General features: G+C 39.5%; 1 protein-coding gene across 1 annotated transcript in view; it reads left to right on the top strand.

Annotated features, from left to right (window-relative positions):
- The window catches only part of pitpnc1a (phosphatidylinositol transfer protein cytoplasmic 1a), a 287,674-nt gene that overhangs the window by 248,581 nt on the left and 20,706 nt on the right, over positions 1-18,387 (top strand). Inside the window, exon 6 of the mRNA XM_073026386.1 lies at positions 1,629-1,724. Coding sequence (XP_072882487.1) covers positions 1,629-1,724 — 96 coding nt within the window. The remainder of the gene's footprint in view (positions 1-1,628; positions 1,725-18,387) is intronic.

The raw sequence follows: 18,387 nt of genomic DNA, 5'->3' as shown, positions 1-18,387 counted from the left end.
CTACCCTTTATTAGAAATTAAATATCTGAATAATTAGAAGATTAAAGTTCATGCATGCCATTTTATAATCCATGCAAGTAGGAGTATTTGGGTTTCTTCCCACATCCCAAAGCTGAACAGGCTGGTGCATTAACTGGCCACTGTAAAGTGCCCTGGTACGTATAAATAAGTGGTAGGATCTGGTGAGGTGAAAGAGGTGGGTGAGAGTCAAAGAGTCATACAGCTCAGAAATGGGCCCTTTGGTCCATGCCCACCCAGGCTTCTGCTAATCTCATCTACCCGCACTCGGACCATATTCCTCCAAACTATTCTCATCCATGTACCTGTCCAAACTTCTCTGAAATGTTACAATTGAATCCACGTCCACCATTTCTGCTGGCAGCTCATTCCACACTCACACCACCTTCTGAGTGAGAAAAATTGCACTGATTCCCCTTAAACATTTCACCTTTCACCTGGAAATCTTGGAATAAGGGCTTCTGGCTCAGGGGTTTGTTATGTATGTGAGTGATATGGCCCACCCAAAATATTTGACTTAGTGGCCCTAGGGCCTCCATGCTGGGGATGTTGGTTCGGGAGAAGACACTGTCAGTAGTTCAATGCCCTTCCAGTGAACTTCAAGGGTTTTGCTACTTACCAGAGAAGGATGTGGTCTGAAGGATTTACATATATTAGATCTCCAGCATCGGCCTAAAATTTGTTAAGCAATTCTTCAGTGACAGAGCCAGCGTCACAGATGCTCTGAAAGTCATAAGTGGTGCATAGACCTTGCATGCGCCCATGGAAAGGATATAAGTGACATCTAACTGTGTGTGGCTGGTACCTCAGCACAGGTCCAAAACTCTGCACGAATTGACACATCAGACGCAGGGAGGAACTGAAACAAAAATCATTCTTTTTGATTCGTGCAAAACATCTCCAATATCCCATTGTTTCATTTTTCACAGGAATTAGATTGTGTGACACCACAAAAAAGCCACAACTGTTTAGGCCACAAATGGAGGATTGCATCTAATTCTGGTCTTTGTGCTGTGGTGTAAAGGTTTCAGAGGTGGTTGGAAAGATTTGTTGCAACAACTCCAGGGATGAAGAATCCAAACTGCAATCTTAGACTGGAGAAGCAGCTGTTCTTCTCCTTGGAGCAAAGAAAACTGAGAAAAAAATTGCTTGGAGATTTACAGGATCATAAAAGATGGAAAGAAATAATTTCCACTAGCAGATGGTTCGAGAAGCAGATGACACAAATTCAAAGTAATGGGTAAAAAGTACAGAGAGATGTGAGTGCGTGGTTATGATGTGGAATTCTGTCTATAGGGAAACAGAAACAGGACAACTGTGAGGGAGTTGAAGAGGCACTTGATGTTAAACAATATGCAAGGTCAGAGGGAAGAGCAGTAGAGCAAGGCTGTACAGAAAATGAGCATGGATTTGATTGACAAATAGCCTTGTTTGCCATTAAGAGCTTATAATGTCCTCTATTAGTTCTTCTCCCCTGCAATCCCATGATTTAGTTCCTCCTTTTTCACTGACTTAGACGTATCTGTTACTCTCTGCACATCTGGTAACCATCTATCTTCTGTTGTGTTACCTTTCATAACTAAAAAATATTGTGTACATATGTGTTGCAGATCTTTGATTCAGAGGCAAAAGATGTTGAAAGAGATGTGTGTTTCATTGATATCGCTTACGATGAAATTCCTGAACGATACTACAAAGATTCTGAGGTAAGGGAACAAACATACCAGAACGTTTGGGTCAAACTGAGCAACAGTGCAAACTAACAGTGGGAGATGCTTAAATTTGCATTTCTGCTCAGGAAAAATGTAAATATTGTTCTTCTCCTTTACCAAGTTATGATTTTTTGCCATATTCTGCCTGATATTTGCATTAAATTGTAAGATTTTAATGGTAGCATGAAACTGGATAGAATTTTAATTTCCATGGAAATAGAATAGAAGTAAAGCAGTCAAGAAAAAGAACAGTTTTAAAAATGCATGATTGGGTTGGTGGAACTGGTTAGCTTTGATCTGGTTAAAGTAGATTTTCAAAATGTATCTTAGTTTGAGACCGCTGATAGTCAATCCTTTTCCCTTGCGAGAAATATTTCACAGAATGGGGGTGAAATAAAGAAGTTGTCATAAGTCTTGTAGATTTCAATCTACTTTGGAACATACTGGGGATGGCACAGTAACGCAGAAGTTAGCATAACGCTGTAACACTGCCGGTGACCCAGATTCAATTACGCCACTGTCTGTGAAGAGTTTGTACATTCACTCCAAGACCACGTGGTTTTCCTCCGGATGCTCCGGTTTCCTCCCACATTACAAAGATCTACAGGTTAGTAAGCTAATTGGTCACATTGGTGTAATTGGGTGGTGCAGGATTGTTGGACTGGAAGGGCCTGTTAGCATGCTGTACTCTAAATAAAATAAAAATTAAACCATTAAAAATAATGATGTTTTTATGTTGCATACATCTTGCCAAATCCATCTTTTGTACACCCCCAGTTTTTCCAACCATAGAGTACCTGAACAGCTTTCTCTCACACGTGTGAGTTGGATTAGATTTTGGTTAAGTAGGTGGGTGCAGTCTTCTACAGCAGTAGCCTTGTACTGTAGTCTGGATGGTGACATATTATATCACATGAACCAGCAACTAGAGGCACATTCAGCTCCTCGTGTCATTCAGTAACAATATGACTGATCACTTACTTTAGTGCCATGTTCCGATTTGCCTTGATTTCTTTAACGTCTAAAAATTTATTGGTCTCTGTTTTGAATATACCCAGCAAAAAGCCTCTACAGTCCTCTTGTATAGATAATTTCAAATATTCAAACCTCCAGGGTGAGTAATTTCTTTGCCCTTGTTTTGAGATTATAACCATAAGACATAGGAGCAGAATTAGGCCATCTGGCCCATCAAGTCTGCTCCACCATTGCCGATCCTTTTTTTTCTATGTCCTCCTCAACCCCAGTTCCCACCTTCCTCCCCGTAACCTTTGATGCCATGTCCAATCAAGAATCTAATCAATCTCTGCCTTAAATACACCCAATGACCTGGCCTCCACAGCTGCATGTGGCAACAAATTCACCACCTGGTACTGAACAGCCCAGGCTGGGGAAACAACATCTACTATCAAACCTTGTAAGAATTTTGTATATTTCTTATCCTTCTAATCTCAAAAGTGTATTAAACCAGTCTGCTTAATCTCTTCTCATATGACATACTTGTTTAATTTCTCTGCCATTTCCTTCATGCCCAGTGTAGCTTCTCCACTCTCAGTCTATCAGGGATCCATAATAACCTCAGCTATTTTTTTCTTTTTTTATATATATATATCAATAAAAACTTTTAGTTTATTTCTGTTTCTCAATGGACAATTCTTGGTTTTCCCTTATCAATGGTTTGGTCCCTCTTCCCATTTCTCCACCTTTCTTCTTTTCTTATCAACATTATAACTCTTTTCCTTTGTTCTCATAATATGGTTAACTTCTGTTAATGCACAGGCATCTAACTTTTCCTTTTTGTGTTGTAGGAATCTTTGTCGTTAGCTTCGTATTAATTCTTCAAATATTACCCTCTGCATATTTACAATCATTATTTTAATGTAGTTTCCCAATCTACCAGAGCCAGTTTATGCAGGTTTTGATTTACATTTAAGATGTGATTGCAAATTCAACCATATCTATTTCTATCTCTTATATAAAATTCAAACTAATTGTGATCACTTTTCCCCAAAATCCCCTAAACAGCAAGATTATTAATTATTTCTGATTGTACAATATTAGATCTAAAATAGCTTTGATTGCTCAACATAAAGATCAAGAAATCTAACTTTTTATACACTCTATGAACTTGTCTTCCACTTAGCAAAGTACTAATTTGCTTTGTTCAGTCTATAAGTAGATTAAAGCCTCCATGATGATTGTAATAGCCATATCACCTGTACCTTTAATTTCCTTATTAATAGCATGCCTTGGATTAACACTACTGTTTGGGAACCTACAGTACTGTTCAAAAGTCTTAGGCACTAGATTTTTATATGGTTTCAAATGATATCACCTCCATAGAGCCCTGATATCAACATTATTGTGGCTGTCTGGAATTACCTGGAGAGACAGAAACAAGCGAGACAGCCGAAGTCTGCAGAACTGACGAGGGGCTAATGAACTGCATTTCCAGAGATGCCCGTAAAAAGGTGGTTTCACACAGATGAGGAATTTCTTTAGCCAGAGGGGAGTGCATTCATTGCCATAGATGGCTGTGGAGAGCAAGTCACTGGGTATATTTAAGCAGAGTTTGTTGAGTTCTTGATTAGTCAGGGCATCAAAGGTTACAGAGAGCAGGCAAGAGAATGGAGTTGAGAGGGATAATAACCAGCCATTATGGAAAAGTGGAATGGACTTGTTGAGCCAAATGGCCTAATTCTGCTCCCATGTATTATGGTCTAACATGTGCCTGGCACTTCAAAGCACTCTACATTCACCTCTAGGGAGTTCAAGAGACTCTTCATCAGATACTGTATATGGTCTCTTCTGTGAGGATTTAGCTCCAGCCAGTATCCTGTTCTATTAATTCCAAATTCCACTACCCTCCCATCAGTTGTTTATGAGAAAATGTTTGTCAATTACTATGAGACAACACAAGAATGCATCTATTAACCTTTAAAATTAGAATCCTCCACTAAACTAAAGAAACTATTAATAGCAGTGCTTCAGACTCTGGCTGAGTGGTGCCACAACAACAACCTCTTGCTCAATGTCAGCAAGACCAAGGAGCTAATAATTGACTTCAGGAAGCGAGAACCGGAAATCTATGAGCCAGTTATCAGAGGTGAACAGGGTCTGCAACTTTAAATTCTTCTGAATTATCGTTATGAAGAAAGTATGGCAGCACATCTGCTTTCTTAGAAGTTTGCAAAGATTCAACATGTCATCTAAAACTTTGACAAACTTCTTTAGATGTGCGGCAGAGAGTATATTGACTGGTTGCATCACAGCCTGGTATGGAAACACCAATGCCCTTGACCAAAAAGCCTCCAAAAAGTAGAGGATGAGGCCAGTCCATCATGGGTAAATCCCTCCCCACCATTGAGCACATCTATGTGGAACGTTGTTGCAGGAAAGCAGCATCTATCATCAAGGTCGCTCACCATCAAGCCCATGCTTTCTTCTCGCTGCTCCTATCAGGAAGAAGATACCACCAGGTTCAGGAATAGTTGTTACCCCTCAACCACCAGGCCCTTGAACCAGAGAGGATAACTTCACTTACCCCATCACTCAACTGTTTCCACAATCTATGGATTCACTTTCAAGGACTCTTCATCTCATATTCTTGATAATTAATGCTTTATTATTATTATTATCATTTTTTCTTGTTGTATTTGAATAGTTGGTTATCATTTGCACATTGGTTGTTTATCCATCCTATTGGGGGCTGTCTTTCATTGTTTCTATTGTGGTTCTTGTATTTACTGTGAATGCCTGCAAGAAAATGAATCTCAGAGAATATGGTGACATATATGTACTTTGATATTAAATTTCATTTGAAGTTTGGACTTTGACTCTTATGTATAACAGCAGCAAACATGAAGATTTATGTCTTGTAAATCTGTGGCATTTAAAATATCAGTGTGTCTGATGATGTTAGTAACAGGTCACAAACTGCACCCGTCACCTTGCTGCATCCTCTGCATTATTTCACTGGGAGCCATGAATGCAAATGACAACTTGACAAGCTTACAAAAAGGAAGACGTCCCTTTGGTTCTGTATATTCTTTCATTTTTGCTGGAAATTAGAAAGAATGGTTCAGAATTAGAATAATGTTTCTCCAAATTCCATTCACCTATTTTTGAGTCAGTTGCACTGATATAAACTGAATTATTTTCATATGTAATTTGAATTTGGAATCATAAAATATTAGAAACACAAGTGTAGGTCATTCAATCCATCAGGTCTTTAATTTTATTTAGAGATACAGCATGGTAACAGGTCTTTGAGATGGTAACATGAGCCTGCGCCAAGCAATTACACCCATGTAATCAATTAACCCACTAACCCGTATGCCTCTGGAATGTGGGAGCAAACCAGAGCACCCAGAGTTTATCATGAAACACACATCTTCACCTTTTGCCTTTTCTAAATCAGCTCTTTGGTCTGTTCTGTGAATCGAGAAGCCTACAAATCTGATCGACATATCTGGGAGTAAGCTCCGTCTCATTCAAACATAGAACACAACAACCTTTCATTTCCTTCCAATACAGCAATCTTGCCCACAGGTCATCAATTTTGTTATCCGGTGAATGCACATTTACTGACAAAATGCTGGGTAGAGGGGGTCTATTGAGTTTATTGATCTTTTATTTTTCATCAATGTGAATAGAAAGTTCATTTTAGGAATGGAACTATTTCAGATCAGCTTTCAAAAATGCAAAATAACCCACACAAACCAGTTCTGATCGAAGAATTTTAAAATATAACAAATTTCAATGCTTTCTTGAACTCAGACCCACTCCAATCAGTCACAATTAATATTAGCCACAGTTCTAATGCTGGACTTAAGTAGTTCTGATGTTGATTGGGTTTGACTCACATAAAATCTACTCAAAAATATTACGGATTTATCAGGCAGCAGATGAGCATATTCAATTAAACTGCATATTAACCTTTTGTCTTAATTAATCCATTAACTGAGACATTTGCCAAATCAGGATAAATTGATGTTTGATCGTGAGATTTCATCATTGTGTTACTGGATGGCGCAGTGACGTACCACTTAGCAATTCCTCTCACAGCTTCAGGAGACCTAGCTTCAATCTCGACCTCAGGTGCTGAGTGCATTACCATATTCTCCCCATGATTCTGTAGGTCCATCCCACATCCAAGTATGTGTCGGTAATAGGCTGCTCCGGTCGAATACAGATCTCATTGCTTGTGTGGCTCTGTGGAACATTGTGAGCATGCAGTGTTGACATCAGAATATGTGGCAACACTTGCAGGCTGCCCCCAGCACATTCTTGGGTATGCAGGTTATTCATGCAAATCACACATTTTACTTTATATCCTGATGTACTTTACATGTGATAAATAAATCTGAATCTGAACCTGCCGCAAGCTTTCACTGTGTGCAGATAAGTGTCAAAAGAACCAAAAAGGAATGGAAGGAGTTTAGGAGAATGAGGAGGTGGGCATGGAGGGGGGATCTCATTAAAACCAAGTGAAGATTGAAAGGCTTAAGTGGAATGGATGTGGAGCGGATGTTTCCAACTGTAGCAGATCACTGCTCTGCGGGCTGGCTTCATGGACACAGTGGGCTGAACTGCCGCCTTCTATGTCATTGTCATAAAAGGTGAAATTGGTGCAAATCTTGGATGCTTGTAGATCCACTTCAATCTCGTTGGATTTTTTTTAAGGCATATTCTCATTTTCCTTGAAATTACCCGGTTTAAGATGGTACCGGTGAAGCTCAGCAACTACTTAGCAGCAGCTAACAAACAAAGAGAAAACTAATTACTTTATTAATCACACTTTTTCTGGTAAATAATCACTGTAATCAATAGCCTACAGCTTCCTTTCTCGAGCTGAGCTTTTGAACCGCCTGTACAACTAGGCAATATTGCAAAATGAACTGAAGTCTCAAAGGTGCAAGACGGTTGCTGTGTGACTTGTATGGGCTGAATTGAGGCAGCTTAACTATTGCTCGCATGAGAGTGAGAAATAAGCCAACATTTGGCCATTGCTAGAGCCAGCTTGAAGGGGATGCAATGTGGCAGAACTTAGGCAAGGGGTTTAGAGACAAGGTGGAGTCCAGGCCCAAGAATGAGGAAAGATCCGAAGCTTGATTGATTTAAGTGCCAGGCCAAATTGGAAAGGTTAGGTATGGGCCAAATCAAAGAGGTGGGTCCAGGCTCAAGAGCATATCGAGCCAGCAGGGCTGAGGTCCAAGAACAAGGAATGAACCTAGCTTTGGATGATTTATGCACTGGACCGGACTGAAAAGGTTGGGGTGTCAAGACTGAAGGCAAGGGACGGGACGGTTCAGGTCACTGCTCCATGAGGTTTACTTGACTCTTGCGCAGAACTGAGATTGTGGCCTACAACTAACAGGCTCCTGAATCTGCTGTAGACTCACTTCTGTGAACTTCTGTTCTGAATGTTATTTGCTACTTTTATCATTTGCATGATTTGTTTTTTTTCCTGCACATTTGGTGTCTGATGGTCTTTTTATTAATAGGTTCTATTGGGTTTCTTTGTTTTGTGGCTGCCTGTAAGGAGATGAACCTCAAGGTTGTATAATGTGTGTATACTTTGATAAATGTACTATGAATTTTGAAATTCATCCTTTGCCAATAACATTAATGACACTGTCTGGTACGTTGATGGAAATGAATTTGGAAAATTAATGCAGTAGTACTTTGCAGTGTTTAGCACAACTGACTGGGGATAAATTTATGGGGAATTTTTCCTTCTATCTGAGTCTGATTTTTTAAAATGCCACCATTCGTTAAAACAAGGAGCTACAGAAGCTGCTTTTACTGTGCTTGTTTTTCTTCCTGGTATCATTAATAGAATGTGTTGTCTATTAGTTATTTCCTCCTGCACAATACACTATTACTTGTAATTTATGTTTGTGCCCGTGTCCCATCCAATTTCTCCTCTTTGGTCATTTATCCTTTCAGTATTGTAAGTTAATATTGTAGCTTCACTCATTCCTGCCAATTCTTCATAGATGAAAACAAATTTAGGTAATATTGAAAAGCTTTACTTCTCTGGGTTGACTAATTTGAACCTCAGTCTTCCATGGTTCATCAGATTTTATTTTATTATATTAGATTTATTATTCACATGTACAGTAGTGCTAAAAAGTTTGTGAACCCTGTAGAATTTTCTCTGTTTCTGTATAACTATGAGCTAAAATGTGATCAGATCTTAATGTAAGTCTTAAAACTAGATAAAGAGCCCATTTAAATAAATAACACAAAAAAATTGTTAGACTTGTTCACTTATTTATTGAGAAAACATGATCCAATATTACAAGTTGGAAAAAGTGTGTGAACCTTTGCTTTAACAGCAATAACTTCAACCAAATGTTTCCAGTAACTGTTAATCAGTCCTGCACATCAGCTTGGAGGAATTTTAGGCCATTCCTCCTTACAAAACTGCTTCAACTCTGGGATTTTAGTGGGTTTCCATACATGAACTGATTGCTTCAGATCCTTCCACAGCATTTCTATAGGTTACAGTCAGGACTTTGACTCAGACATTCCAAAATATGAATTTTCTTCTTTTTAAACCATCACATTGTTGATTTACTCTTGTCTTTCGGATCATTGTCTTGTTGCATTTTCCATCTTCAATTAAGCTTCAGATGATGGACTGCTACCCAGATATTCTCCTGTAAAATGTTTTGGAACAATTTTGAATTCATTGTTCCTTCAACAATTGCAAGCTGTTCAGGCCCTGAGGCAGCAAAGCAGCCCCAAGCATTGATGGTCTTTCCTCAGTGCTTCACAGTCAGGATGAGGTTTTAGTGATGGTGTGGTGTGCAGTGCCCATTTTCCTCCAAAAAGTTCAACTTTAGTCTCATCCCTGCACAGAACATTGTCCCATAAGTGTTGAAGGACATCCAGATGGTCTTTTTGCACATTTGGGACATGCAGCAATTGCTTTTTTTTTGGAGAGCAGAAGTTTCCATGAATACCATTCTTGTTCAGTTCTTTTCTTAAAGTGGACACATGAACAGAGACTCTAGCAAATTCAGAGATTTCTGCAGGTCTTTTACCTTTGGGTTCTTTTTCACCTCCTTTGGCATTGCGTATTATGCTCTTGGTGTGATCTTTGCAGGATGTCCACTCTTAGGGAGAGTAACAACAGGACTGCGTTTCCTCCTCTTGTAGATAATTTCTCTTACTGTGAACTAATGAACACTCAGGTCTTTAAAAATGCTTTTGCAGCCTTTTCCGGCTTCATGCATCTCTACAATTCTTCTTCTAAGTTCCCTTGAAAATTGTTTGATCAAGGCATGGTGCACATAAATAAACAGATCTTTATTGAGAAGAGCACGCTCTGTCAGTAACCTGACTTTGTGTGTCTTTTTTATAGGGCAGGGAACCTCTACAACCCACACCTCTGATCTCATCTCACTGATTGGAACACCTGACTCCAAATAGCTTTTGTAAAAGGCATTACCCCAGAGGTTCACATGCTTTTTCCAACAAATACATGTAATATTGGATCATTTTTCTCAATAAATAAATGAATGAATAATGTTTTTGTGTTATTTATTTAATTGGGTTCTCTATCCAGTTTTATGACTTGCGTAAAGATCTGATCACATTTTAAATCATATTTATGCTGAAATAGAGAAAATTCTACAGGATTCACAAACTTCTTAGCACCACTGTACATCAAAACATACAGAGAAATGCGTAGTTTGCGTTAACAAGGATGCGATGAGGGCGGTCTGCAACTAACACATCATGTCAGCAATGTTCAGCAGAACAACACACAGCCAACATACAACATGACAGCCAAAACAGCAAAACAAACCCCTTTCTACCTCCACCCCCTACTGGTGATCACTGGTCCTCGGCCCAGGACCTGCTGATGCCTCCTGACCTGACCTTCATCCTCAGGGATCGCTGGAGTCCAACACTTGGACCTGCCTGCACAGACCTCCTTCATATGAAGATCTTTATGTTTCCTTGTTTTCAACTTATGTCACAAAGATCAAATTCATCTTGGTGAATAAGCTACAAAAGAAAGATTTAAACTCACAAAGCATTTCCATATATATGGCGCTCTGAAAACTTATTCTTGCTACTCATGTCTTTGCTGATCTTTACTGCTTACACATCCCGGCAAAATGAATTCAATCTCCGTGTCCATGTACACAAATCCTTTAATAGTTTCCCTACTCTGACCTGTACAGCCCTATCATTCCATCCCTCCACACATTAAACTCCAATATCTTTTACATCCCCCTTTTCTCTGCCAGTTGTATTTCATACCCACTCGCTCAGCTGTAACCTCTCCTATTAGCTGCTTCTCAGTCTTCCTTCAGAACCTGTCATTTGACCTTTGTGCATTCTGTTCTTATGGAATGGTATCTCTGCATGAAATGATTGAGATATTTTACTACATCATGGACGATAGATAAACTCAGACTGCATTTGTTATCATTTCTTTACAAATTTTAAGTAACGGCCTCCAATCAGCCTTGGATTACATACATCAGGCAGCTGTTGATTAATTATGACTCAGTATTCTACAGAATCATATCCTCAGTACTAATCAACAATTACCAAAACCTAGGCTTCTGTACATCCCACTGCAAATGAATCCTTGACTTTCTCACTGGGAAACCACAGTCAGTGCATATCAGAAATAACATCTCCTCCCAGCTGACAATCAACATTAGTGTGCCTCAAGGATGTTTGCTTACTCTCTCTACTCTCTCTACACCCACGACTGTGACTCGGCACAACTCATACGTCATCTATAAATTTTCCCAAAACACTACTACTGTTGGCAGAATTTCAGATGATGACAAGGAAATATATAGATAGATGGATAGATACTTTATTGATCCCAAAGGAAATTACAGTGGCACAGTGGCAATATATGTGCACAGAAATACAAATATTAAAAGAGAAGCAAGAAAAAATAAAAATGTGATCTCAAAAAATCTAGCAGGAGGGGGGTCATCACTTCCCCAGCATGAGTTGACACATTATATAGCCTAATGGCCGAGGGTAAGAATGACCTAATATAGCACTCTTTGGAGCAACACTGTTGTCTAAAGATGCTCCTCTATTCAGCCAAGGTGGCACGCAGAGGGTGAGAAACATTTTCCAGAATTCCCAGGATTTTCCACAGTGTTCTTTGTACCCCTAAGGAGGGGTACAAGTGTGAGATAGATCACTGGTGTTACAACAATAGCTTTGCACTCAGCGTCAGTAAGACCATGGAATTGATTGTGGATTTCGGGCAGGGAAAGTCGAGAGAACACACGCTGGTTCTCTTCAAGGGATCAGCAGTAGAAAAGGTGAGTAGTTTCAAGTTCCTGAATGTCAACATCTCTGAAAATCTATCCTGGGCCCAACATATTGATACAATTATAAACAAAGCACGACAGTGGTTATATTTGATTTGGCGTTTCAGAAGGCTTGGTATGTCACCAAAGACTCTAACAAATTTCTATAGCCATACCAAGTGAGGAGAGCATGCTAACTGGTTGCATCTCCATTTGGAATGTCACTACACAGGATCATAAAAAGCTACAGAAAGTTATATGCTCAGCTAGCTCCATCATGGGCACTAGGTTCTCCAGCATCAAGAACCTCTTCAAAAAGCAATGCCTTAAAAGAATGCATCCATCCTTTAGGAGCCCCATCACCTAGGACATGTCCTCTTCTCGGTGCTATCATCAAGGAAGAGGTACAGGAGCCTGAAGACACACACTCAATATTTTAGGAACAGCTTCTTCCCCTCCAACATCAGATTCAGAGTAGAAATAGCCTGGGAAATTATAGACCAGTGAGTCTTACTTCAGTGGTTGGTAAGTTGATGGAGAAGATCCTGAGAGGCAGGATTTATGAACATTTGGAGAGGCATAATATGATTAGGAATAGTCAGCATGGCTTTGTCAAAGGCAGGTTGTGCCTTAGGAGCCTGATTGAATTTTTTGAGGATGTGACTAAACACATTGATGAAGGTAGAGCAGTAGATGTAGTGTATATGGATTTCAGCAAGGCATTTGACAAGATACCCCATGCAAGGCTTATTGAGAAAGTAAGGAGGCATGGGATCCAAGGGGACATTGCTTTGTGGATCTAGAACTGGCTTGCCAACAGAAGGCAGAGTAGCTGTAGATGTGTCATATTCTGCATGGAGGTCAGTGACCAGTGGTGTGCCTCAGGGATCTGTTCTGGGACCCCTGCTCTTCGTGATTTTAATAAATGACCTGGATGAAGAAGCGGAGGGATAGGTTAGTAAATTTGCTGATGACACAAAGGTTGGGGGTTTTGTGGATAGTATGGAGGGCTGTCAGCAGTTACAGCAGGACATCGATAGGATGCAAAACTGGGCTGAGAAGCGGCAGATGGAGTCCAACCCAGATAAGTGTGACGTGGTTCATTTTGGTAGGTCAAATATGAAGGCAGAATATAGTATTAATGGTAAGACTCTTGGCAGCGTGGAGGATCAAAAGGATCTTGGGGTCCAAGTCCATAGGACACTCAAAGCTGCTGCGCAGGTTGACTGTGTGGTTAAGAAAGCATACGATGCATTGGCCTTCATCAATCATGGGATTGAGTTTAAGAGCCAAGAGGTAATGTTGCAGCTATATAGGACCCTGGTCAGACCCCACTTGGAGTACTGTGCTCAGTTCTGGTCACCTTACTATAGGAAGGATGTGGAAGCCATAGAAAGGGTGAAGAGGAGATTTACAAGGATGTTGCCTAGATTGAGGAGCATGCTTTATGAGAGTAGGTTGAGTGAACTCGGCCTTTTTTCCTTGGAGAGACGGAGGATGAGAGGTGTATAAGATGATGAGAGGCATTGATTGTGTGGATAGCCAGAGGCTTTTTCCCAGAGCTGAAATGGCTAACACGAGAGGGCACAGTTTTTAAGGTGTTTGGAAGTAGGTACAGAGGAGATGTTAGGGGTCATTTTGTACTTTGTAGGTATTTATTATTTTGATTTGCACTGAACTGCTGCCACAATACAACAAACTCCATGACACATGCCAGTGATATTAAACCTGATTCTGATTCTGAGTTCCTTTTTCTCTGCTTTCTAAATTTCAACCAAGTCTAGCGCCAAGTGACTTATTTTGACTGCATGAAGCTTTTATCGGCAGCAAACAAATTTCTAGTGACTGGTTAATTGACCAGTTCACTGAATTATCTTTGCACTGGCAGAAGATATTTTATATCCTATTTAATTGTAGTGTTCAGGGAAATTTGTCAGATGTATTTCGCAAATCAGTCGATGAACTAATCAACAAATATTGTTTGCGACAGATGTAGCCACTCACATCCCTCTTCACGGCAGTGGACACCGTAAGCTGCTTCAAAATCCTGGGAGTGCATGTCTCGCACAATCTATCATGCTCCCAGAACATACTCTACATAATCAAAAAAGCTCACCAATTCTTTCAACTTTCTGAGGAGACTGAGGAGAGTTGGGCTACACTCATCAATACTCACAGCCTTCTCCAGTTGTGCAGTAGAGAGCATCTTAACATACTTTATCATTTCCTGTCAATGACTTCATGTACAGACACGCCTGTACCTCGTGTCACTTTATGTACAAGCAATCAATCTATGTATGTAAGCAAACTTAATGATATGTATTTTTTACTATTATGTTCTTATTCTGATTGGGTTTTTTTGTGCTTCATCGGAGTAACAGTTACTTCATTATCCTGGACACCTGAGTACTGGGAATTACATTAAATAATCTTGAACAAGAGAAAATCTGCAGATGCTAGAAATCAAAGTAATACACACAAAATGCTGGAGGAACTCAGCAGGCCAGGCAGCATCTATAGAAAAGAATAAACAGGCAATGTTTCATCAAGACTGGAACAAAGAGATGAGAAGTCTTTTTTTTTTGCTATTTTTAGTCGATGTGCTATTTTAATTCAGTATGCTCAGTGTAAGTTCATTATCAGGCATACATACAGACAAATCATTCACAGTAGAACGCACAGCTCCTTTGACCTACTTCCTTACTTATCTCTGGAAACTTTCAAACCTCTTGCTTAACAAGAATCTATCAACCTCTCACTTAAAAAAATATTCAGATACTCTGCTTCCACTGTTCTCCAAGAATGAGAGTTCCAGAGATCCTAGGCCCTTCGAGAAAACAAAATAGTTGCATCATTTGTGTCTTAAATGATGGTTAGTGGAGTCTTTCATTGATTCTGTTACAGTAATCATTCTATAGATTTATTGAGTATCCCCACAAGAAAATGAATCTCAGGGTTATATGTGGTGAAATAAATGTACTTTGATAATAAATTTATCTTGAACTTTGAACTTTCAGTGGACTATCCAAAAAAAAGAAAGCTCAGCTTTATTTGTCACATGTACATTGAAACATACAATGAAATGCATCATTTGCATCAAATCAAATCAGCGAGGATTGTGCTGGACAGCCCTTAAGTCTCACCATGTTTCTAGGCGCCACCAGAGCATGCCAACAACTCACTAGCCCCACCAGTATGTCTTTTGGAATGTGGGAAGATCGTACCAACATCTTAAACAATGACCTCTCATTATTGATTCTCCCACAAGAGGTAACATCCTCTCCACAAACATCTTGTGAAGTCCTTTCAAGATCGTGTGAGTCTCAAATGCTGGCAGCTCAGCCAAAGAGAGATGTAGATGTTGTGCGGTCGTGAGAGGAACTGGAATGTTCCACAGAACTACAAAATAAGCATTGGACACTGAGACGCTGGATGCGTTTCTACCTCACACATCCCCTATATCCAACCCCTCACTTGCCATTTTCGTGTACCTCCTGACTGAAGTTGAATCAGAGAATCAGGTCTTTTGACCACCACATTCACCATCAAGTACCTATCTGTACCCAAAGCACATAACAAGATGAGAAATCTACTCCATATTTCTAAATACTTGAGACCTTTGATGATTTGAATTAATTGTGTTTTTTGTTGTGCACGATATTGAAAGGCCTTATAAATAAAATATCTTGATCTTGAGCAGTATTGACAATGGTTCACTCAGATTTTCAAAGTGTATTTCAAATAATTTATAGAATTTGTATTATGATTCTTGCAAAATATTGTTCAACTGGGAAAAAATGAGATGGGATCAGAAAGTGAGAAGATTATATCATCATTAGACAATGTTTACTTAGGTTTGATTTTTATCAACTCTTTTTATGGGGAAGACAATTTTGAGACAGTTTTTCTTTTTCCTTTCATGTCACACATAATTTTTAAAACTCTCCAATGTATCCTCTTTCCAGTCACTGCCAGTATGGCAGCCTTATATAGGGTTACTGGGGATTGATAATCGGTTTAATGTTATCTCATGTACAGGGATACAGTAAAAAGCTTTGCTTTGCATGCCAATCAACAAATCATTCCAAACATAAGTATATTAAGGTAGGAGAAAAGGAAAAACAATAACAGAATTCAAAATATACTCTTAGTGGCCACTTTATTAGGTACACATTATTGTGCCATAGATTGATCAGCAGAATAGTCAAGTAAGAGACATTCATTATTCAAATTCATCAATTTATCACATCTATATTGAAACATACATTCAGAGGCCACTTTTTACGTAAACCTGCTCATTAATACAAATATCTCATCAGCCAGTCATGTGATAGCAACTCAATGCATTAAAGCATACAGACATGATCAAGAGGTTCAGCTGTTCAGACCAAACATAAGAATAGAAAAGAAACATAATCTTAGTGACTTTGACAATGGAATAATTGTTAGTGCCGGACAGGGTGGTTTCAGTATCTCAGATTTTCACAAGCAACAGTCTCTAGAATTTAGAGAGAATAATAAAAACATCCAATGAGTGGCAGTTCTGTGGGTGAAAATGCTTTGTTAATGACAAAGATCAGAGGAGAATTCCAATTTGGTTCACGCTAGCAGGAAGGCAACAGTAACTCGAAGAACCAGACATTACAACAGTGGTGTGCAGAAGAGCACCTCTGAACCTTGAAGTGGATGGGCTACAGCAGCAGAAGACCATGAACATACAGAAGTACACTCAGTGGCCTCTTTATAGTTACCTCCTGTATCTAATAAAGTGGCCACTGGGAAAGTGCAGAACAGGTACACAAATAAAGTGTAAGACGAGGTAGATCGAGAGAACAAGACCTTATCTTTAATGTACAAGTGCTCTGTGGTGAACTACATATACCTGTCTGGACTCGCCCTCCCTGCTGGCTGCTCCTGTGGCTCCTCCCACAGACCCCAGTATAAGGGTGATTGGAGACACAGCCCCGGCCTCAGTCTCCAGGATGTAGTGTGGTGGTCAATTGCTGCTTGTTCTTTCTTCCAGCCAATAAAAGCCTATATCTCGTCTCACGTCTCCGAGAGTTATTGATGGTGCATCATGCTCTATTGAAGAGCCTTAGAGCAGTGGGATAGAAGTTGTCTTTAAGTCTGGTGGTACATGTTTTCTAGCTCTTATATTTTCTGCCCGATGGAAGGGGGGAGAAGAGAAAACAGCTGGGGTGTGAGGGGCCTTTCATTCTGTTCTCTGCTTTCCCGAGGCAGCAAGAGTCAATGGAGGGAAGGCAGGTTTTCATGATAGACTGGGCTGTGTTCACAACTCTGTGAAAACTGAAGACTCACATTTTCTTCTATCTGGATTTGCCACGGTCTTGAAAATAATAGCTGTGTTTCCTTAGAGTTCTGACTAACACATTATTTGTGCTGTGACATTATTTTCTGCATTCATCTCCTCTACTCTTGGGTAGCTAACATGATCAGTCACAAGTTACAAGATTTCTCCAGGATTAGGTTAATCAGTATTCGCATGGTCAACACCAATACGAAGGACACAGAGAGCAAATGTAATACACGCACATCATACATTTTGGTGGCACCAGCATCAGAGAAAGCATCATTTCATTTTAGCTGGAGATAACTAAACCTTAAGCTTCATATAAAAGGCAGACAATTAAGATATACTGTTTATCTCTTTAAACCTGCTTCATACCAGGTGCATTAGCCGTGTCCTGGCTGAACCTGGGAGATCACTTGCTGTAATTATTGAACTGTGAGTAATTATAATTGGATGCTAGGCTGCAATTTGCTGGAGTTCCCAAACTCAACAGACAACCAGGAAGGTACTTACCCATGGGTTTTGCTGCAAATAGAACTTACCTTGGGACATATCCAGAGCCCTGGGACCAAATCATCAACTTAAGTAGTGGACTGTAAGTTTAAAGACAAAGAGAGTGGAAAAGAATTAATATTAATAAAGAATTAATATGGTCAGTGAAACTAGATAACTGCAGGTTAGTGAGCTTTATGTCAGTGGTGGGAAATTATTGGAGAAAATCCTAACTAAGGGGTAAGATTTTATACATTTGGAAAGGCAGGGGCTGATCAGAGAGAATCAATGTGGCTGAATGAAACTCTGCCTCACTGATTTCATTTAGTTTTTTGAGGTAGCTTAAGATTAATGAAGGCAGTGTGGATGGTTTTGTCAGAGAACACTAAGTGTACCCAAGTGGGATTATTGTAACATTGATTAGTATTAGCAAAGAACAAGCAAGTTGAAAGGGGAAGAAATAAAGACTGATAAAAAGATATTATGAGAAGAGAATGGTATATAAAAGGAGCTCAAACATTATTTACTAGTTTTAAATAGCAGGATTAAA

Source organism: Hemitrygon akajei, chromosome 22 (genome assembly GCF_048418815.1).
Source record: "Hemitrygon akajei chromosome 22, sHemAka1.3, whole genome shotgun sequence".
Lineage (NCBI taxonomy): Eukaryota > Metazoa > Chordata > Chondrichthyes > Myliobatiformes > Dasyatidae > Hemitrygon > Hemitrygon akajei.
This window is presented reverse-complemented; position numbering and strand designations above follow the sequence as displayed.